Source organism: Leuresthes tenuis, unplaced genomic scaffold, assembly GCF_036924035.1.
Source record: "Leuresthes tenuis unplaced genomic scaffold, fLeuTen1.0.hap1 SCAF_23, whole genome shotgun sequence".
In the NCBI taxonomy this organism is placed as follows: Eukaryota; Metazoa; Chordata; class Actinopteri; order Atheriniformes; family Atherinopsidae; genus Leuresthes; species Leuresthes tenuis.
In genome coordinates this window covers 9152339-9175230 of record NW_027325377.1, presented here as the reverse complement: position 1 = coordinate 9175230, position 22892 = coordinate 9152339, and the positions used below count along the sequence as shown (strand labels likewise).

General features: G+C 39.1%; 1 protein-coding gene across 1 annotated transcript in view; it reads left to right on the top strand.

The window, feature by feature from the left end:
• rint1 (RAD50 interactor 1) overlaps window positions 1-22626 on the top strand; it is a 30394-nt gene extending 7768 nt beyond the window's left edge. The window contains exons 6-18 of the mRNA XM_072377305.1: window positions 384-573; window positions 3906-4016; window positions 5911-6136; window positions 7420-7557; window positions 8918-9012; window positions 9335-9439; window positions 12129-12349; window positions 15605-15785; window positions 18878-18996; window positions 20109-22074; window positions 22166-22234; window positions 22336-22374; window positions 22442-22626. Of these exons, the coding sequence (XP_072233406.1) occupies window positions 384-573; window positions 3906-4016; window positions 5911-6136; window positions 7420-7557; window positions 8918-9012; window positions 9335-9439; window positions 12129-12349; window positions 15605-15785; window positions 18878-18996; window positions 20109-20322 (1600 nt within the window). The 3' untranslated portion in view covers window positions 20323-22074; window positions 22166-22234; window positions 22336-22374; window positions 22442-22626. The remainder of the gene's footprint in view (window positions 1-383; window positions 574-3905; window positions 4017-5910; window positions 6137-7419; window positions 7558-8917; window positions 9013-9334; window positions 9440-12128; window positions 12350-15604; window positions 15786-18877; window positions 18997-20108; window positions 22075-22165; window positions 22235-22335; window positions 22375-22441) is intronic.
• The last annotated feature ends 266 nt before the right edge of the window (window positions 22627-22892 follow it).

Genomic DNA, 22892 nt, shown 5'->3' with positions numbered 1-22892 from the left:
TTGATAACTAACAAATGTTTTTTTTTTTTTTTTTTTTTTTTTACTGTGCTTTTGGTTTACAATCTGACATTGTCCATACACATGAATTATTGGCACAAAAATTTAACTTTAGATGCCTTGTAACTGCAACGTAGCCCATGTGGCCGATAAATGGGCTGTACTTGTATAGTGCTTTTCTAGTCTAGTTGACCACTCCAAAACGCTTATACGTTATACAAGTCACATTCACCTATTCACACACACACCCATATAACCAGTGCCATGTTTGCAACGAGCTGTTACAGACAATTATAACCCCCAAGATGATATATGTGCTCTTCAGGATTTCAGATGAAAATAGGGTGGGTTTGAAACGTGCTTCTTTCTTTAACTTTCCCTGGCAGTGATGACCTCATATCACAGACGGCTTTAGCCTCTTCGCAAGGCCTTCCCCCTATTCAGTCTGCGTCTTCAGCCATGCCTCCATCGCAGGCTCCTTCCCTGTGTCTACCTATTCAGATCATGCTCTTACCACTCAGCAGGAGGTTCAGATATCATTTCTATGGAAATCGGCAGACCAACTCCCTAAGCAAGGTTTTCACTCACAGAACACACACAGCATTTACATTTGTTGTAGTCAAACATGTCAACTAGCAGTTTAAAGGTTATTCACTCTCAAAACAAACTGACCAACTTTAATCTAAAACCTATTCAGATATGGAATGTATAACATTATTGGCTTCATCCATTGAAGCCATGACTCCTTCAAACACTGATCACAGACATGCTTACAATACATAGTTTACTCAGACAAGACACCAGCTTCTTAGCAGGCCTTTTAATATCCGGTCAGTCCAGGATATGAACTTAAACAACTGGAGTTGCCTTACCAGGTGACAGATTTATTACCCACTTAAGTGCTATTTTCATTTCTGTTTAATCAAGTTTTGGTTGGGTATAGTGTTTTCACATATTGGCAACTTTACATTTAATTTTATTATTATTATTATTATTATTCTTATTATTATTAGTTTTCTATGATCTTTCATTGCAAGCCTTACAGGTAAGATACAGGCTTACAGGTACAAGAAGGTACAAAATGTATGTTAAAACCTGTTAAACTGTTAAAAGTTTTCTTTTTTCTTTTTCTCCAAATATGAAATATTTTTTAAACATAAAGTTCTGTTGGAAGAAGACGACAATAACTGTACCAATTTATTTGTATTACAGAATGTTTAAGTAGTTTTTTTGCCAATATGAAATTTTGAATATTTACAGAAAGAACTGTTTGCATCTTTATTATTCTTGCCACGAGATGATATGGCACCTTAGTTCTTATAAGGTTAACATTGTTTGCAAAATTCTTGATAGAATAATACCTTATTATTATTGCATAATAATTATGATTGATAACTGCATACCCAGTTATACCACATTCACCCAGTTTATTTTTAATGGCCATGATTGTGTTTACCAATAGACAGTAATTGTGGCTTTGGTATGTCAGTAAGTTGGTTTTGATGCTTTATTCTCCACATCACTTGGTAAAATTTCAGGGCCAGCTACAAAACTGGAAACTTTCATATATATGGAGATTTCAGTTAATTTCAAGTAGTATTATTTAAATAGCACCAAATCACAACTTCGCGGCTGGAGCACCCACGGAGATTCCCGAGTACCCACATGTGTCAGGCAGCCTACACGCTAATGACCACTCCGCTACCTATTAACGCATTGTGTTGTGATGTCAGATAAACCGCCAAAAAGGCTGGATGGCAATTTACTGTTAAACTCGCATAGTGGTTGATTTGGCCAACAAAATGGACAAATTTGTCACAAAAATACCAATAATATCCACCGACCCGACACAGTCTTCCAGTGAGAACTCTACCATGTCAACAACTGGGGACAGTAGCAGTGCAGATGTTAGGCCGAAAAAAGGTCGGACTTTTCAAGCTTGCTGGAAAGGTAAAATAGGCAAAAAGCAAAGTATTTTGTGAGGTTTGCACTGTTGGACTGTGGATTTTATTTTTCCTTTATCTTCATCGGAGCCTTTTACGCAGTTGCGTATCCAGGACATTTTTACTGGGGTGGCCAAGATAGGACACAAAGCTAGTGTGGGGTGGCTATGGCATAGCGAAGATTAATGCCATATACACAGCCGACCGCAGTTCAAATCCCGACTGGAGGTCCTTTGCAGCATGTCACATCCCCTCTCTCATGATTTCCTGTCTCATAATTGTGAAATAAACGTATTTATGCTGTTGAAAAAATATTTTAAAAAACAGTCCATAATTTAGTTCCATTTCCTCCTACTACAGCAATCTTTGGTTATTTTAACATGTCTATTTTTAATCAGTAATTGTGTTCAGGATAGGGTCCACATTTTCTGAGAGCCTTGTAGTGGATTAAAGTCCTCATCTCTTCACAAGTTAGATCAGTGTAGCAAAATTCAACTACTCTTAACTCATCCTATAGAATAACATTCATTAGTCATCAGCTCAACATCTGGGTTATCTGTCTTGTTACCTGTGTTTTCTTTACTAATTGAGGCCCCATCTTCTGGTAAAATAAAAATCCAGCAATCCAGGCAACAGAACGAACCAAAAAAATTCAAACCAAAAGCCAAAAAAACAAAATTATAAAAACAAAACTTTTTTTTTTTTTTTTAATAAAGAAAAGTCACAACGTTCTATTTAACAAAAGAAAAAGTTCCACCGACTTTTGCCGAACGCTGTGGGATGTGGCCGTCATGCTTAAAAGCTACCAAGTGCGCATCTGTGGTTCCATTATCAAGACACTGAAGAAAAGAGGAATGATGGAAACCTTTGACAGTTGTCAAGAAGGGTTAGGATGTGTGCACGCTCAGACAGAGGCATGGAGCTGCTCTGTCACACATGACATTAAGGCCTGTGTGTGATATATTTTTGATCTATGGTACTTACTTATTATTAGTCATCTCCTGTAGTTACCTCAACTTTGAAGTGAGGAATGGTATGATGGAAATAAAGTGGTTACAATAGTTATGAGGGTAATGACTGTTCCTGGTTTAGTAATCCTTCCAAAATTTGTTTGATTGTAAGACTAAACTTCCCATTAAATTGTCCAGATTTCATCAACAAGTCACTAATTTATACTCAACACATCCATCTAATCTGAGAGAATGGCTTTATTTTATCCAAAGGAAATCTTTTTCTCTTTGTGATTAGGTGGAAAGTGGCATTTGGTCTTTATTGAGGAAATTAAGCAATCGTTTCATTTAATGTGAAGTGCACAAAAAAAAACAGTACTAATTAATGCTATACAAATTACAATGACGAATATGATAAAATGCATGTTATGTTATGATTTGTCAGCTCCCTTGGATGATTTGGTCTTTTTATCCTTGTAACATGTTGAGTTAAAAATACTTAACATTGACAAAAAAAATGTGTGTTCTCCTCAACAATTTGGAAATCTTTACAAGACTAGATGTACGTTTGTTTGTTTTATTTTTATGCCATATTTGAATAAACAAAAACCCATTTCTTTTATTTAGATATTTGCCTACAGTCTTTTGACTACTCAGTCCATCACAGGCAACATGTACTGTGTTATACTGTATGATGAAGCCGTGATGTGGTATAAAAAAATATGGAGCACAGCTTTTGCTTGACATGCTTTCCAACTTTAGCAGTCTTAGTTTTAGATGCCAAAAATGTGCTCCTCTTATTGTTTCTTTCTAATTGGCTTTAGCTGCCCTATTAGCAATCCTTATGATTCTCCAAATAGAGATTGCCCTGACAGGTATCTACTGCAGATAAAATCCTGACTTCTCATATGTACTACTTTTCTAAAGATGGAAAAAAATCACATTCAACATAAATTTTATCCTCCCAAGTTATAGAACCTCAATTGAATATGTATTCATGTTTTTTTTTCTTCAGCCAGAATGGTACCTCACCCAGGTTCTGATATGGATCGGGAGCAGCTCGACCTTCATGGAGGAAAAGATCCAACCTGTCTTGGAACGAGCTGGTGCAACCATTAGTGCCAGGGTATGTTTTATTTACATTACTATAACATAACCATAAATTACTATTTCATGAAAATATTAGCTCATCATGACCTTTAAACTGCAACACATCTAAAAAATGTTGGGACAGGTGAATGTCTACCATCGTGTAGTGTTCTCTTTTCTTTTAACAACAGTCTATAAACATTTAGGTCTTGAGTAGTTCACTTTTAGAGGAGGACTGTTTTCCCACTCTTGTCTGATATAGGATTCTTGCAGCTCAACAGTCCTGGGTCTTCTGTGTTGCATTTACCATTTTATGAAGTGCCAAATGTTTTCATTTAGTAAAAGACCTGAACTGCAAGCAGGCCAATCCAGCACCCAGACTTTTCTACTACAAAGTCATGCTGTTGTAATAGATGTAGTACAGATGTAATATGCTTCCCTGAAAAAGAAATCCTCGCTTGATCCAACAGTTTTCCAGCCTTTTGCTTGTCCCAACTTTTTTTTCAATTCTGTTTTTGTTTACAGATTTTATTTTCACACAGTTTCTTTTAATTGTCTTATTTTCTCACAATTTTTTTAAATAGGTCTGTGTTAATGGAGACATGCCTTCTTTCACCAGTTTACATACTTTCAGGTAGTCTTAATGAAATTATATGCTTTAGTCAAAATAGACCAAAGTATGTCACAGAAGCTTTACAACTCTTCATCCAAAAGCTTTATATCCCTTTTCATTATAATCTATATTAAGGCATGGAGAGAGCAACTCGAGTCCTCTCTCCCATCCCTTCTTAATTGAGACTGAGGTGTGTCTTAATTGAGTTCTGTCCCACATCTATGAACTATAATGCAAACATAAATTGGACAAAGATTTCACTTAATAGGATTTTTTCTATTTCGCCATTCTTCGGACTACAGAGAAAATAATTAAATACAGTGACCGTTGTTCCGCTTGTGAATTACCACTGTAAAACTGGTTTGGTTAGATTAGAAAATTGAAAGAAAGTAATCATCTGGGTTCTTGAATTTTAAATTGAATAGCATAATCAATAACAAATAACTTCCTTTTACGCAACAGTTTTTTTTTTTTTTCATACATGATACTTTATGGAATGCCTTTTACAATGTGATGAAAAGAGCTGCTCATCATCACTAAAGTTACAATGTAATCAAAGTCTGTTGCCCATCAGCAGATATCTGTAAGTTAAATAGTTGAATAAGAAAACTTTATACGTAATGAAATCAAGATTGATTCACCTGATAATGTTGAGTTTCATGTAGACTTAAACGAATTGGTAGTCGGGGACATATTTAAATCAATAACCTGATTCCCCTCCAATGCACGTGAACTGAGACTAGGACGGTGGCCAATTAAATTGTCAAATCAAGCAGCAGTTGTAGCTTAACTCAACTGTGTATGTAACAATGCTGAGTGATTTTGGACACAGCCTCGCTCACGATACACAGACACCTATTCTCTCTCCGTGTCTTTAGTTAGATATGTGATGATGAATAAAAATAGTGCATATATTTAAGTTAGTGGTCTGCCATGGTATAGAATTTAGGAACACTGTCTAATGCTACTGAATGGCTGTAGTCTGGATCCCTTGTAAACACAAATGTAACTCATCTAAAGAAAGAGTAGGAGTCAACAACAAATGACACAACCAAGTGCTACAGGAAATCTACAATACATTTGCCTTATAGGTTAACATTTTTTTAATCAGTTATTGTATTAACAGCAGTTGGTTAACAATTGATTTAACATCTCTAAACTGACATTCCACTTTATATTTAGCCATGAAACTACAATAAACTTTCAGTTTTAATGTCTTCAAAGATTTCAACACTTTCAAGAAAGCTCATTGGGGTGTCAAACATCTGTCAGCTAATTGTTAGCTAAAACTTATTATTTTATGCGCATTTGTGTTCAGGTGGAGTTGTGTCGAGGCATGGTGTCTCTGGTCCAGGAGAAGGTAGCAAGTGATGCCTCTCGGCTGCTGTATGATGATGTGCTCTTCTGTCACTTGGTGGAGGAGATGCTACAGTTTGAGAAGGAGCTGCGAAGCAATCATTCATACCCTGCAGTGTTGCCTGGTCTGCTTTATATCCTGCTTGAGGATACAGTCCTTCAGAAGTGGCTTGCTGTGGAAAGGAAGAGTGAGTTGTCAAGTGTTTCTGTCCAGTATTAGTTACTGTTATCTTTCATTATATTATTGTTACAAAAGTTTAATATGAAGTGCATTACAATTGTATTTGTATTTAAAATAAGCTTCTTTCAGTTTTACTGCTCAGCTACACAACTCCAAGTTGTATTCCAAGGTTGGAAAGCTCTCTTCTTCTAGCGTAAAACCTTGTGACAACTAGCATTCAGTCTTAATTTGTCTTCTGGTAGCTGAAAGACAATGGTGTGACAAAGATGATTTCTTGATGGCAATTCAGTCACGATAACCTGTATTTAAAATGGCAACTAGCTGTTATGTTGCAACACCTACAAAGTTGGTGGTTTTTGTGAAACATGCACTTAAAGGCACATTTGACCAACGACACCAAGAGATTAACAGGTTTGTGGCTTTTTCGAAGGGGCTAAAAGATTTTTTTCAGCCCTGAGTTTTTCTTATTTCCACTAAGGTCAAGGTACAGTAAAGATAATGTAACTTGTTTTCATCTCCACTGATTCAGTGCACACTCTTGGGGAAGATAAAAGAAAAAGAAAACGTGGCTCCCAAAGGATTGCTTCGTTGCTTTTCTATTTACCATAGATGTTTTATTTAGTTCACTTAAGTAAAGAAATAGACATGTAGATACAAGCCCATCTATATAAAAACTTATGAGATTTCTGACTAGGGAGAAAGCTATATATTATGACATTACGATTGTTGGTTCATTCATCAATTCATTACTTGAAATTCTCTCCAGAAAGTTGAATCAAGTTTTCTTAGGTTGTTTTTGCAGAAAACAACCTAATCTTCATCTTCAACAAGAAAATGATGGTATATAAAGTGCTCATGTTGCATCAAGCTTGACGGGGAGAAGCACAAAAACATTGGCTCTTCACACATGCCTTGATGCGCCTTTGTTACAAATCGGTGACATGTGTGAAAGTATTGAGTTGGCATAAGGGGTGGAATTTTATTCGCTGATGATACGATGAGTAGAAAAAGAAGCGGAACAGACTGTGTGCAGTAGACACAATAAACTGGTCTGTTTGTGAGGTAGTCCATAGAAATGATTACAGTAAAGAAAAAACTTGTTTTATAAAAATCCACAAAGCTCAAAATGCAAGTAAACAATTTTCTGTTGCACAGGCTTTGAGTTTCACACAGTATACGGGCCTATAAAAATGTATAATAAGTCACATGTTTAGACATGCTGTCTAAATGGTCAAGAAGTTCGAGTGAAATCCCAAGAATACCAATGCATTTCCACGTATGTACTCGCAGTGGCAGTGGAGAAGATGGATGCTATGCTTTCAACCGAGGGTGCATGGAGTTCTCAGTATAAAGATATCAGTGACATGGACGAGCTGAAGGCTCCAGATTGTGCTGAGACATTCATGACTCTGCTACAGGTCATCACTGGTAAGACCACTGCATTTGGCAATTCTACTTCTGGAAGCCTTTGTATAAAGGACACATCACAGACAGTTGTTTTAATTTCCTAATAATCAAAAATCTTTTTGGGTCACTATATTGTGGCTTTCAAAATCCCCTTCTTTTCCCTTGGTGTTTTTTTTTTTTTTGCATTAAAAGCTGTAATTTCAATGGGAAAGAAAAGAAAGAAACTGTTGCTGCCAGATATTGCAGATCGTGTCCTACAGACAGAACAAATCTGTCATGACCATGCAGATTTATTTGCAGAGAGTGATGAGAACTTATTTGGACGCTTTAGGCTACATAAAGCTGTTCTCATGGAACTTTGCAATCGTTTGGAGCCAGCGCTGTGAAGCCATACACAATAGTCCAACCCTGTTCCACATGTGCAAGTTTTTTTTTCCACTTTCAAATGCCATCGGTGCAGCGGACTGCACACACGTACGCATTAAAGCACCCACGCCAGATCCATACTCGCACCTAAACCCCAGTCAGTATCACTCCATAAATGTCAAACTCATTTGCGACTCCCAATGAATGTGGTCTACCTGCTCCCAGGATAGGAGGAGCACATGACAACTTCATCTTACAGAACAGCTTCTGGTAATGCATGGCTCATTGGTACATACAGTATCTTGCCAAAATTTGTCTGTCTATTTTTCTGTCTATTCAAAACTTGAATCTAGGGGTGTTAATAGTAAATGGCCAAAATTTCTACAATTGTTTTTTTTATTAGGATTTGTTTTATTTGGAGATCAAGGATATACCCTGGTTGATAACACTGACCAACCCTCAGACTCACCAGGACATTTCATTTAATCAAATGGACACACACTTGCCCACAATGAAGCGCACTGTAGCATAAAAGTGTGCTGGGTGTGTTTGCAGACGGCCGTTCATACTCTCATTTTGCGCTTTTATCGGCATTTTATCTATGCAAATTGGGGACAGCTGGCATTTCTTTTCAATTTATAAAGAGACTGGCATGTATCAATCAAAGAGCAAAGATACGAACAATTTCACAATCTTAGAACAAGTTCATGAATCTGCCCATATTGGGTTTTACTCATCATTTGCAGTTATCATCAAAAGTCATTGAGATTACACGTTTTTTTTTATGTTGTGCTCATAGATGAGAATGCATCTTTTAAACATGAGATATAAACAAAAGAATGGCCTTGATTTACTTTGTAACTTCACCAGTTAACAAAAATTTAAGAGAATGAAGACATACAACTCATAAGAGTAATTTATGTTGCGAGTGAATATATACCATTTTGAAGTAAAGCCTTTGTGTATGTCTGTGTTTTTGTTACATTTTACATTTTTTCCCCCCATTGTACTATAGAGCGGTATCGTTCCCTGCCCTGTCCTGCTGCACAACTCAAGTTTCTGAGGCTGCAAACAGAGCTGGTTGATGACTTCCGCATACGACTCACACAGGTAACAATGACTCTCAAAAATGTATATTTTATATAAATATACACGTGTGTGTGTGTATATATGTTTATGTATATACATATATGTATATATGTGTGTATTATTTGTGTATGTATATATGTACATTAATGATACATAGGCAGGCATCAAAGTATCAATCTCAGTATTGGTTTCTTGGAATTCGGGGTGAATTCAAATATATTAGTTTAGAAGAGCTGGAAAAGTGATTTTTGCATAATATGTATAATATAAATTTCTTTGAGAATTGCATGACAGAGGAGGCTGATACTGCCTTCTTTTGATTGATTTATCCTTTCTTTTTTAGGTTATGAAAGAGGAGTCGCGCTATCCACTGGGTGTCCCCTATTGTGCCATCCTTAATGCCGTCAACTATATTTCTACCATCTTGAGAGACTGGGGAGACGACGTGGTGTGTTTTTTTTTACTGTTTACGAAAGTAATTTATAATCCACAGATGAAAATACACTGCAATTGGCATACTGCTATGGTGTTTCATATGGCTTACATGAAGTCCCAGCAGGAAGCACCGTGATGCAGTCAGCAACTGACCTCACAGGTTGTGGGTTATGCTCAAGTTACGAATTGTAGTTCGTATTTTGTAGTTAAATGTATGTTTTGATATTATATTGACATTATATTAAGCCTTGGAAGCTGCTTCAAATACCAAGATGTCTGACTAACATATGGTAGTTTTTTTTTGACAACACAAAGTGTAGAATGATGTTTCTATATTTCATACATCACTAGTCAAGGGGCAGTGCAGGGAGCCCATCAGTTTATGGCAGCAGGTGGCATTGTTGTACCATGTAGTAGGATTTAAGATGAATTTCAGGAATGAAATAGATAACCGCTTTTTACTATGTCAAAACTATTATAGAATAAAATGTTTGGCATAAAAAAGGTTTTCAGCCACACTAGCTTAAACTTCTATGTAGATGAACACTACTTAAGTTTCGTGACTTACCTGTAGAGCAGTATTTCTTGCAATATTTAGTGACAGAATTGTGGATTTAATAATAATAATGATAAACTCTTAAAGTACCATGAAAGGAGGGCGGCTATTAGACAGGTGCCATAATTTACTTGTATGAAGCAGGTATAATTGAAAACAATACTTTTTCTTTTTTTAAAGTTGCAGGAATGGCCACACTTGGAAATAGGACAGTGTTGAGAGGTGGCACAGGGCTGTTGTTTTCATAAAATGCCGTTGCGTGGCCAATCACTATCTGTGTGGGGGATTATAACTGAAAATAATGGCAGCTGCTGTTTTGACGTGTGTCGTTTCACGATGTGTGTTCTGGCTATCATATCTATCTGTTTGTGTGTGTGGGATTGGCAATGCCTTACAGCAAGTCCTCAAGTCTTTGCCACAGCTGGACTTGTTTTGGACTTTGCCCTGGTGATGGCGGTATGTGAATGGCCTTTTTCCTTTGCACATATTCTGGCGCAGGCCACTTCTTTTTTTTTTTTTTTTTTTTCCCTTGTCCTGTCCAGCATTATGGCAGCAGAATTGTAGTCTGAATACCTTTGATGCCAAACAGATTTGCTTTGCCATGGGAAGTTTTATAAATGTAAAGCTCCCCTTGATGCCCATTTATTTATTTCTGTTGACAATATATAACATGTAATAGAGCCGAACCGGACCGGGGGACAAGGAAAGAAGAAGAGGAAAGAAGAGGAAACGGAACAAAAAATAGAAACAAAAACCAGACAACCAGCTGCTACACCTGTAAAAAAACAAAACGGACAACAATCCATGGTCTCTGAGGGGAATCCAGCCTTAGCGCCACCAGGAGCACCTGAAAGCAGACAAGCAGAGAAAAAACAAACACACAAACAAACAAAAACAAGCACAAGAAGCAGCAATCGCATACAACACAGGTGTGGATATAGATGACCTGAGACGACATGATAATACGTCAACTGCTTAGCGAGCATGCTACTGGGCTGTATAAGTGTACGGGGCTACAATCCCCCCCCGCAATCAGAAGCAGGCAGAGAGGGCCACAAGACCCAGGCCACCAGCAGCCCCCACGGAGCACAGAACCCAGGAAGCCCACCACAGGGACAACCACGCAGCCACCCAGAAGACTGCAGAGGAAGCCCCCGGACAGAGCCCCCATAAGCATAGGGCAGAGGCCCTCCGGGAGCCAGGGGCAACAGCCCACCGACCCCGCCAGGTCCCAGCCGCCCAGACACGGGCCGTGCACCGGACCCGGGCCCCAGGAGCCCGAGCGCCCCCAAACCCCCCGGCAGAGGCCCCACCCAATACCCAGGAGGGCCAAGCGCCCCAGACAGCCACACAGTGGGTCAGCGCCTGCCCCAGCGCCCCTGGCCAAGTGCCCTGGGAGCCAAGACGTGCCCACAGGTGGGTGAAGTCGCGAGCAGCAGGGAGAGGCAACGCTGCCCCCCCATCGGGAGAAGCACAAGCAGGCCAGGCGACAGCAAGTCCCAGATCCAGGCCCAATCATTACCACACACACTTTCACGTCCCATACATCCACACGTCCTCCCTCCCTCAACTCCGCTGGGGTGTAGCGCAGCGGGCACACCAGGGGGCCAGCAGCCCCCCAGCCACCACAGACCCCGAACCAGCAGAACAATTAATTAATCCTCCTGGCCTCTCCCGCCCCGAGCAGCAACCAGGGAGCAGGGGTGTGGGAAGAAGACCCCTCCCCTCACCCTTCTGGCTCTTCAATATTTTCTAATAGTGAGCGTTTCACTTTCAAATGGTCCAACCTGTGTAGCTCGATGTGAGTCAGGTATAATGAGGATGAGCCGACGTAAAACAGCTTTGTTGATGGATTGTGCTACCTCTCATCTTCTTTGAAGTATGGTTAGGCTATTTCATGAAATTTGGTGGAAGACAGTAACCATCCCCTCATCCTCAAGAGTTTTTTTTTTATTTGTTTTTAGAACTGTTCAAACAGTGAAGAGCAAGAGTTAAATTGATTGCTGTAATTCATCAAGACAACTGGAATTTACGCTTGGAATCATGGATTTGTGCTCAATATGTTAGCTTTTTAGTGAAAGACAGTATTGTTCACTTTGGTATATTGACAATAAATTCACATTTGATTTGTTTTCTTTGCCCTCAGTTTTTCCTTCAGCTGCAGCAGGCAGCTGTTTCTCTTGGTGAAGAAGCAGTTCTGAGGGGCCTGGGCATGATGGAGGTCGGTCGCTTGGCTTCACTGGAGGGATCTCTTTTTGATGGTCTGTTGGCACTGTTGGATCGCTTAAAAGGAGACATGTTGGGAAGACTGTTGGAATTCCTCATGAGAGAAATTGCAGAAAAAGCCAAACCCTACTGTCAAGAGAGGTAAGACATCAGCTTTTTGATAAGTACTTTATTAGTTCAGAGCAGTTAAATAAATAAATGTCTGCGGGTTGTTACTGACCTTTGACCTACTTTCACCACAAGTAGGGTTGTATTGTATTTACTCAGCTAGAAGAATAATGACGGAAAGTACAGATCAAGCACCAATTTAATAGTTGTTTTAATAGCCTGAAGAACATCTGAAGTGTCTTTCTGTCTGTCTATTTTTCTGTCTATTCAAAACTTGAATCTAGGGGTGTTAATAGTAAATGGTCAGCACTTAAATAGCTCCTTTTGTAGCCTTGTAGGAATTCCATAATCATGGGGGCAGTGTTGTGAGGCATAGCTTACATGCGACCAGCACAAGGAACAAACAAGAAGAAGATGAAAATAAAAATGTTGGAACTCTAGTCACATGCCGCAATGTATTTAATGGCCGCGCAGACCACTGCCATCTACTGCGCTTCCCCTTTTTAATGTCTCTTTCTGTGAAGATGCATTATCATGATCTCTACTGTTGCCAGGTTTGCTATTGTCTGAAACTGATGTTGGAACTCCAAAGTGAACTCTGCAACGCAGTATGTGGGCAATGACACTTGACAGTGTTTAAATGGATGTGTCTATTTACATAAACATAAATGAGCCTTTAAAGGGGAAAGCTGGGGACATATGCTATTTGGCTATGTTCAGAGCCTGTATTGCAGATGAGGCTTCCAGCTGTTGAAGGAGGCCTTTCGGTCTTGGAGGTTATCTAAAGCAGCCTATACGTATGGAGCGGACAAACGGTTTGCAGCGTTGCAGAGGATAAAACTTGAGTATTGGAGAAAGACTTGGTTGGCCTCAAAGCAGTTTTAGCAAACTATTCAGCAATTCAGGAAGGGAAAACAGAGTCCTTCCCAGGTTGTATTTTGTCTTTTGGAGAACTATTGACCTGATCTGGGGATATCATCAGGCAGTATAAGGAGCATTTTGAAGACTTCCTTAATCCAGCTAGCATTTTCCCGACTGAGGAGGCAGAGCCTGAGGACTAGAAGACACGTTCATCACCCTGACCAAGGTAGTCAAATAGCTTCCTCACGATAGGGTGGACAGAGCCTTGCAAAAACAGCTTAGGAAGGGCTAAAAAGCATATCAAAGAGCCTGAGGTGTTCTCCTGACCTGTAAACTCTCCAGATACCAATATAATCTGATAGCATCTGTGGGAAGTAAACCCACTACATGAAGACTTTCCCTGCAACCCACAGGGCCCAAAAGGTCCAGGTACAAGACACTCCAGGACACCTTCAGATCCTCTTTGACCACTCCTTGCTCTTTTGGCAGGATGAGGAGAACACAATCTATATTGGGCAGGTGACCATAATGTTAATGCTGATCGGTGTATGCAGCATTTTGGTGCAGACATTGAAGGACCTAAGTTTCTTTAAGAAGTACAGTCTGTTCTGTCTTTTGTTTTTTTTAAACGGCCTCAGTGTTGCATTTACAGTCTAGTCTGTCTGCATTCTTCAACCACCTCCACCTCTTCTCCCAGGATGGAGATAATGGTTGACTTATTTTTGATTCTCTAAAATTCACAATCATCTCTTGTTTTGTTTGTGTTCAAGATGAGGTAATTGTTCTCATACCATACCACAAAGTGATCAACCAGTTCCCTGTACTCAGCCTCTTGTCCATCACCTGTTCACCATACAATTGCAGAGTCCTCTTAAGTATTTCTGGAGATGATAGGACTGAGAGTCTGTGGTCTGAGTAAAGAGCAACAGTGAGAGCACAGTACCCTGTGATGCTCCTGTGCTGCTGACCACCTTCACTGAAACACAACCCTTCAGTCTCAAGAACTGTCGTCTGTTTGTGAGTCAAGAATCCAGGTGGTTTGGAGGCTTCCATCTTTATTTTCTGCAGCTTCTTACATAACAGTATGTGCTGAATTGTATTATAGAAGAAATCAAAGAACATGATCTTCACTGTGCTGTCTCGTTTGTGCAGATGAGAATGAACTTGCTGATTATGCTATTTTCTAGTCCAACCCCAGGACGATAGTCTTCTAAGATAAGCCAGTACAAGTTACTTTTTTTAGGCAGAAATTAAGCAGGTTGTCTACCACAGCTGTGGAACTCTCTCTCGACTCAGGCAAAGGTTGGATAGGTGCTATAGAATCCCACATAACTGATTTGCATAGGTCCTCAGGACAGTGGGGCTGACACCATCTGGACTTATAGCCTTCTTCTGGTTCGGCCTCTCCAGCCGCTTCTCCTGACTACTGGAGGAAGGCAGAGAATGTGGGGGGAGAAGTTGTTGAGGCCTTGTTAAGATCCATGACTGGGGTGCAGGGTCACAACATGGAGATGTGACAGGGAGTTTGTGGTTATAGGAAGAGGTGATTGTAGTCTTTCACATACGTATGGAATTGTCCTTTTCTCCATGTGGTGTGCGTTCCAATCTGTGCTTTCAAAGCATCCTTAAAGATAATCTTCAACTTCTTCAGACCATTTTCAATGCCCTTATAGTAACAGGTTGCTGCTGAATGATTGGTATATAGTTGGAGGTGAGGAGGATTTCCATAGTGGTGGACAAGCAGGGGAACTGTATGCATCTACATATGATAAACTTTCCTTTTTCTTTGGTGGAGCAGTTGACAAACCATTGGAATATTTGAAGAGTAACAGAGAGGGAGATCCCGAGAAGTCACTATTTACGTGTTTGGAGGTTGGGTTTTTAGTCTTGCAACAACTGAGCTGGTGATGTCATAGTGTCAGGTAATATGTGTCCAGTATATGCTCCTGCAAACATGTTTCAGTAAAACACATTCCGCGTTCTCTTTTTTCTTTCTGTGTCCTCCTGAGTGCTTCAAACACGCCCATTTTATTTACCGGTGATCTCAAACATTCCACATTAGTATTGAGGGAAGACCTGGCCTGAACTTACTCCACCTGTTCTCCGTCCTGCTCCTGCCAACCTTGCTGAGCATCTAATGGTCTAAACAAAGTTTACAGGTTTGACAACAAAAAAGAATGTCTTGGTTGAGTGATTTAAGTGGTAAATGAAAATGCTTCCCATAGAGAGATTACTGCAATTCAGAGACAAGAGACAGAGGTGCCCTAAAATGGAAGGAAAAGAAAATATTAACTCTGTATTGTTACTGCCAATGCAATCATATTTTTATGCTTTTTTGCTGTGTTTTCTTGCTGTTTTGAACAGGTTGGTCAAAGTATAAAAGTTAGAAAAATATTACTCATTTCTCACTTTTACTCATACCTTTAGGTGGTTGTCCCTTCCATCCCAGCACGACCAGTCCACCATGTCCCTTTCTAGTTCAGCATGTCCCATGATGCTGTGTGTGAGGGACAGATTGTTGAACCTGCATCAGGTCTTGAGTCTGTCTCTGTTTCAATTGGCTTGGCAGGGCCTGGCAGACCGACTTGACAACTTTCTCTACCAAGAAGTAAGACATTTTTTCCTACTAAAAACCCACCATTCTGTTTGTGATCATTTGCGACATGATATTTTAAAAAGAAACTTTAAAATAGACATGAGATTGACAGGCTTCTTCGCAAGAGGTCTATTGCATGGGAAGACGTCATTTTCATAATTTAAAGGCTCTGGCCCCCTTTCTGTAGTTTCTTTGTGCAAGGTACAGATGAGCTGCTTGTCCATTTATCTGTAACTCTTATATTTCACCAACCCTAACCCTGTATGGTCTCAAGTGTAGAAAATGCAACAATAGAGTTATACATTTAGATATTGTGTGATTTTCCAAAATTAGTCCTATTTTGCCTTTTATTTAAATTTTGAATTCCTCCTACGAACACAAATCTTTGCAATTAGATTGATATTCAGTTCAAGGTCAAGGTGACTTTATTTCTACCCGTAGTTAGATTTGTTCGGTTTATTCCTTTAGCGTCAGTTCACAACAAAAAACATCTCAGGGCACTTTATAGAGAAGCTAAACAACTTCAGTTACATACAATTCAATCCATCTCAGTAGAACTGTGTTAAATGGGTTACTGAGCGACAGTAAAGAAAAGAAGACCTCTCTAGCAGAGGGGCAACCATCTGCCTCAATCACTTAGGGGCTAAGAGGATAGGTCAGAAACCATTGTGGGTCAAACCAGGCAGGGCGGGACAGGGAATCATTGAAAATCTTGGTAAAGACCCCAGCCAAGTGTTTGCATGTTTGTATGCTGAAATCAAGAGCAGTGACATATGGTTTTACAAACCCAGGTTTGTTTTTAGTTTAGCCCTGAAGCTCTACTTAAAGTTGTCTTTAAATCAGCATTATTAAAATCCCCTGCAATGACATGCACCTCCTCAGGAAATAAGCTCTGTCGACTGCTAATGATATCCAAGAGCCCAGCTAGTCTTAGCAGCCTGTGGCATGTACATTTCAGTTACCATGATGAACACACTTCCAAGGAAGCTAGATTATTCTAACAGATAGGTCTACATTAAACTGTGAGACTGTCTCCAGTTCTGGGAAACAGCGACGACTTACAGTCTTCGTGTTTGTACATCGGCTGTTGTTGGCATAACCAGACCCCTGTGCTCTTACTGGAGTCTCTGGCCCTGTTAAGCAGATGTACTCTGTGGCCTGCCAACTTGATAGCTATGTCCAGAATAAAAGAATGAATGAGTGAAACAATGTGTCTATTAGGGCTGCCACAATCAATTATTTTAATAGTCAACAAATCACCGATTTTTTTTTTTTTTTTCGATTAGTTGACTAATCGGATCATACGTATATTGAATGTAAAACATACAGCTTATCGCACCAGGATTCACCTGCTTTTATATAACCATCATTAGCTTTCTGCTTGGAGTGTTTAAGGTATATGCTAAAAACTCAATTGACTCAAATATAACACCAACATGTTCAGTATGGACTCAGTCAGGACATTTGCTAGCTTTGTAACAAAGCCGTCCAGATGAACATACTTTTTTAGCACTGAAACATAACGTGAGAAAACATTAGCATTCCTATTCAAACCCATCACTGTTATAACGTTACAGAAAACACATGAAATATATGTCCTAAGGCTAATTAATCAAATTGTCATCGCTAATGTTAAGGTTTACAGCTATCAATATGAATAAGTAGCAAGTTAACTCTCTGTTTACGCTAATTTTAGCAGCTAACTAGCGAGTTAGCTTACCAAGATGACAATCCCTCTTCACAATCAGCCACAACAACATGCTTCCTTTTCAGGTGCTCGTGCATCGTCGTTATGCTGCTGTGGAAGGCAAATTCTGCTTTACAGATATTGCATTGCACACATTTGTCTTTAGTTTTCTTAAAATGCTCCCACACTTGCTTCTCCTTGAGCTCCGTTCCCGGATAGCCATGATACCGGAGCCCGTCTGGTTTAACTTCCTGTGACATCACGGCTGACCCCCGGTTACCACTACTGCACATGTGTGTCAAGGACAGAAAGGCAGACGCAGCAGGTGCCGCAGCAGTTTTGAGAGGAAAAACAAAATTTAAAAAAATAAATAAATAAAAATAAACGATGCATCGACTATTAAATTAGTCGTCGACATAATGGTGATTAGTCGACTAATCGTGGCAGCCCTAGTGTCTATGATGATCAGAATTGATTACAATGAATTGAATTCCAATTGGCTTGAATTGGACTATATTATTCAAGTGCCTTGAGATGACAATTGTTGTAATTTGGTGCTATATAAATAAAACTGAATTGAATTGAATGCAGCTGTCGTTCATGATGTTGTTAATTGCAACCTTTAGCCTCAATTCATCTATGTCATTAGGTTAGATTAGAGGGATCTTGTGTTGGTGAGAAAAATGCTGGGAAGTGGCGGATTGCTGGGCTGCTCTCACCTTTACAGCCTCTTTTTTACCTCCTCTCCCTGGGTTGCCTTTCATGTTTCTGAATGGTGATCCACGAGAAGCCAGAGCACCAAGGGAAATGCACCGAGATGGCATGGGAGCGAATAAACTCCATTGTTTATTTTGCATTTTATTGTGCACCAGATGTTTAAAATTGATGAAAGGTCTCGAATGCAGACAGACCAATCCAGTACCTGGACTATTCTACCATGAAGCCATGCTGTTGTAGATGCAGTATCTAGTTTCAGCATTGTCTTGCTGAAGTATGCAAGTATACTCAGCAGTTTTCCACTTTGCCTCAGTCCATTTTTAAATTAGCTTTGGCACAGAGGAAACCACAGCATTTCTGATCCAAGTTTTCACATTGCTTCTTCTTTGTATGATAGTGATTTATCCTGCATTTGTTGATGGAACAGCAAACCATGCTCTGTGAAATTGATAACTGACAGTGCCAATCCTACTAATATTTTTGATGGATACAGATTAATACTAAGATATTTAATGTATACCTGGAAGGAGATTTTATTTTATTTTTATGTTTCCCCAAAATATAAAAACATAAAAAGGTATAAGTCGGTTAAATAATCACAACTTTTATTTATGCATTTGCTACGTAACACCTCAACCACATAACTGTTCACCAATGCCATTTCAATTAAATAATGTCTATCTACTTACCTCTCTTTCAGGTGATCCTGTCTAATCACTTCAGTGATGGTGGAGCGGCCCAACTTCAGTTTGACATGACCAGAAACCTATTTCCTCTGTTTGGTCACTACTGCAAAAGACCTGAGAACTTCTTTAAGCAGTAAGTGTTAGTGTTTGTAGGAGTTGATATTTGAGATAAAGGTATTGATCAGGGTTACACATTCAGTTGTTAAGGTGGAGGGCTAAGGAATGCATTGTGTCAATAGTCTCAACTAAGGATTTTCAGTGTATGATACAGCTGGACTTGACATGCATTTTTCAAAATTTGGGTCCTTGTCCACTTCAGTTTCCATTTAATATGGGTGGAATAAGCTTTTTTTGCAGTGCCTAGTAAAGCTCTAGAAACAAAGAGACTTCATTGTATGTTAAATGGTAATTTGACTATGGAAATTGAACTATACTATGTTTGGAGCAGCTTTGATTATATATAACATTTATTTATTTATTTATATATATATATATATATAAATATATATATATAAATATATATATATATATATATATATATATATAAATAATATTAATATAATATTTCTGATTATTACATTGCTTCACTTCTGCATCAGTTATACAGACCGGGGTATGTAGCAACATCCATGTTGTCAATTGATCACAGGCTATGTTGCTACATAGATGTTATTGAAAGGTTGGGGAAAAAAATAAAATAATTGTAACCAAATAAACAACTGAGTTGTTGATGCAGAAAGGAAAAATCAACAAGACCATTTTGGCTCAGGTTTTTTTTTAATAATCAGAAATATTGTGTTCTTTTGGGGGCAGACAAAGACCTAGAAATAATAGAAGGAAAGTTAAGCTTTGGATATACACACATTACTGGTTACAAGGAGCAGTTTGATTTTCAATGACAAATCTTGTGAAAAGACAACAAAGTAGAAAAATACAATGAAATGCATATACAAACTTGACTTTGAGAGTAGTCCAGAGGCCTATCACAGTTTTTACACTTCACAAGTGTGATGAAGAAACTCGAAATGTGTGTTTTTCAAGAGATCTGGCTGTGTTTTGTTTGCAATTCAGTCCTGGAATAATACAGTAAGGAAAGGTATTAAAAAGGCAAAGCTGAAAAATAGCACCTATAAAACCATATGATGTAATCATTTTAGGAGAGAAAATGGAAAATTTGCACACCAAGTGAACATTATTTCTTTCTGCATTATGATTTGTCTGGTCTCTATCTTTATCTTTTTGCAGTGTGAAGGAGGCAAGCATCATCTTATGTCTGACTGTAGGCTCTGCTGTTCTGTTAAGGTCTGTCCTTAAAGAGTCTGAGCAAGAGACAAGAGATTGTGATGGTTCAGGGGATCCTCCACCAAAGTCTGTTCTGAATGAGTTGGGGGTTTACTGTTTAGCACCATGTGATGTGTTAATTCTCCTCAACCTCAGAGCCTCATTGCCTGGACAGTAACTTCACTTACTGGTATCACAGTTTGAGGTATACATCAGATTAACTGCATGACTGTCTTCATAACCTGTATGTTATTCATAACCAATTCAATGTAAAATGTTTCAGTTCATATACATTAGGATTAGAAGAATGAATAAACTGCTTCACTCAAGCTAACGTTTTTTTTTTTTCCTGTTTATTGAGATGACAAAATATTGTGTTAACCCTAACTTAACTTTAAAAATTTAACATAAGATAAAAAAAAATTTAAATCTTAAACAAATGTTTGTTCACACACATTATACAAAGTAAAAGTAATAACTGTATCCAGTCTATATCACTGTTACAAACTTCTAAATCTGGCAACCTATACATTCTCAAGCCATTTCAATTCCTGATTCACAAGTATTAATTTGATAGTTTAATTTGGTAACGGTGGTGTGGTGGTTAGCCTCACAGCGAGAGGGTTCCAGGTTCAACTCCCGGCTGGGACCTTTCTGTGTGGAGTTTGCATGTTCTCCCCATGTATGCGTGGGTTCTCTCTGGGTACTCCCTCTTCCCACCATCCAAAAACACGCATGTTAGGTTAATTGGCGTCTCTAAAAAATTGTCCTTAGGAGTGAGTGTGAGCGTGTGTGTGGTTGTTTGTCTCTTTGTGGCCCTGTGATGGGTTGGCGACCTGTCCAGGGTGTACCCTGCTTCTCGCCCCATCACTGCTGGGATAGGCTCCAGCTCCCCTACAACCCGACGGAGGGATTAAGCGGGTATAGAAAATGGATGGATGGATAATTTGATAGATGGTTGAAGGAGACCAGAGGGATGTTCCACGAATGGAGGTAAAGAAATACAGCCTGGCAAAAGAAAGCATCGGGAAAGCCTTGCTTAAACTAACGCCATCTCCCAATTAATCTTCAAGTTGTTCCACAAAGACATTTCAGTTGCATCTAATCAAGGCTGATTCAATCGCGGCTTACAAAGCCTGGCTATGTGCGAGTGCCTGAGGAACGTAAGAAGCCCAGACAAGTGGATGGTGGAGAAAAGGAGAGCAAGTTAAATGCGCAAGTTATACAAGTTTCATACCATTGTCAATTGTTACTTATGTTTATTTCACTGTCCTCTTGTATTTATGCTCCCCTATTTGTGTTATAGATATATATACTTTTTTTTTTTTTTTTACATAAAGCATGCTGAATTGTCTCTATATGAGATGTACTGCACAAATATATTGACCCTGCTCAGTTTATTAATAACCCAATAATCAACACGCATCATCATACTTTGTGACTATATTATCGTGAGTGTGTGACCTGCATATTAATTCTTCACTGTTACATTTCAACAGGAGCAATCTTCACAGCCAAAAGCATACCTTGCAGCAGGTGAAAGTAAAGTACAAGAACATATTTCAGAGTAGCCTTTAAAGAAATGTGTGTCCAAAAAAATGTGTTGAGCTGTAAATATGTTGCACTGTAGCTACCAAAAAAAAAGGCATAGGCCTCTGCCACTGGTGGAGGTCCTCCACCCGAAAATCTCACACCAGTAGAGGAACTTGCTCTAACCAGCAATCGAGGGCGGTCACTGATGGAAGTAATAGAGGGAGGGACCTCCTCAGGATATGTTCCCAAGAGTGTGCGTAGAAGGTATTGATCACTTTCCCTCAAAATGTCAGTCTCTCAATTATAATAACTGATGTTGTGCCTATATCTGTCAGTGGTGGGAGACACCATCTGCCTGCTTGATCCCCAGACCACAGAGGACATCCCTAACCCATGTGTAAGTAGTTGTATTCAATTGAATTTTCTTTCGATGGAAATACTATGCATCCCTCTGATCTTCAACAACTGCAATGTTTCTCCGTTTGCAGTTTGATGGCCCCAGCACATCTCGGGCATTCGATGATAAAACTGTGTCTGTAGACACAGAAATGCCACAGGTAGGCTATTTATTATTAAAAATGTGAAACGTTTGGATGCGTCTTTAATCTACCTAGTCTATACCAATAGGCCTAATTATCACCAAGACACATTACTGCAGGTTGCAACAGGAACACAAATTCCAGCAGCAAAGAGTGAAGTAAGTAACTCTTCACATTACTATCACTACCTACATACTACTCACAGGCTCATTTCCTCTATCGCAGGATGTCTGAACTCTGTACAAACGGAAACTTCTGTTGGGTTTAGAGAGCATCAGACTAGATATGGAATACAAGAAACTGAAAATAAAAAAGATCAAGCTCGAGATTATGAAACTGGAGAGGGATGCAAGTATAAATTCTGACAAAGGAGAAGGTCATGGTATGAACTGTATTTAATTCTGTTTTCTCTCCACAGCTTGAAAAACAATAATTAAACAATTCATCACAACTTGAACTCGAAACTTGTCATTATTGTACGGTTCATGCAAAGTGTTAGAAATTTGTTTATACATTTATATTCACAGTGAGATGCCATGACCTAACGTTTGGAAAATGATCTCTGTTCATTTAGACTTCTTGCCCTTGCTCTAACTTAAACTGCTACTGTGTTGATGCTAAATTATGAAAAGAAGTTCCAACTCAAAGATGACAACAATAAGGATCAACGGAAATA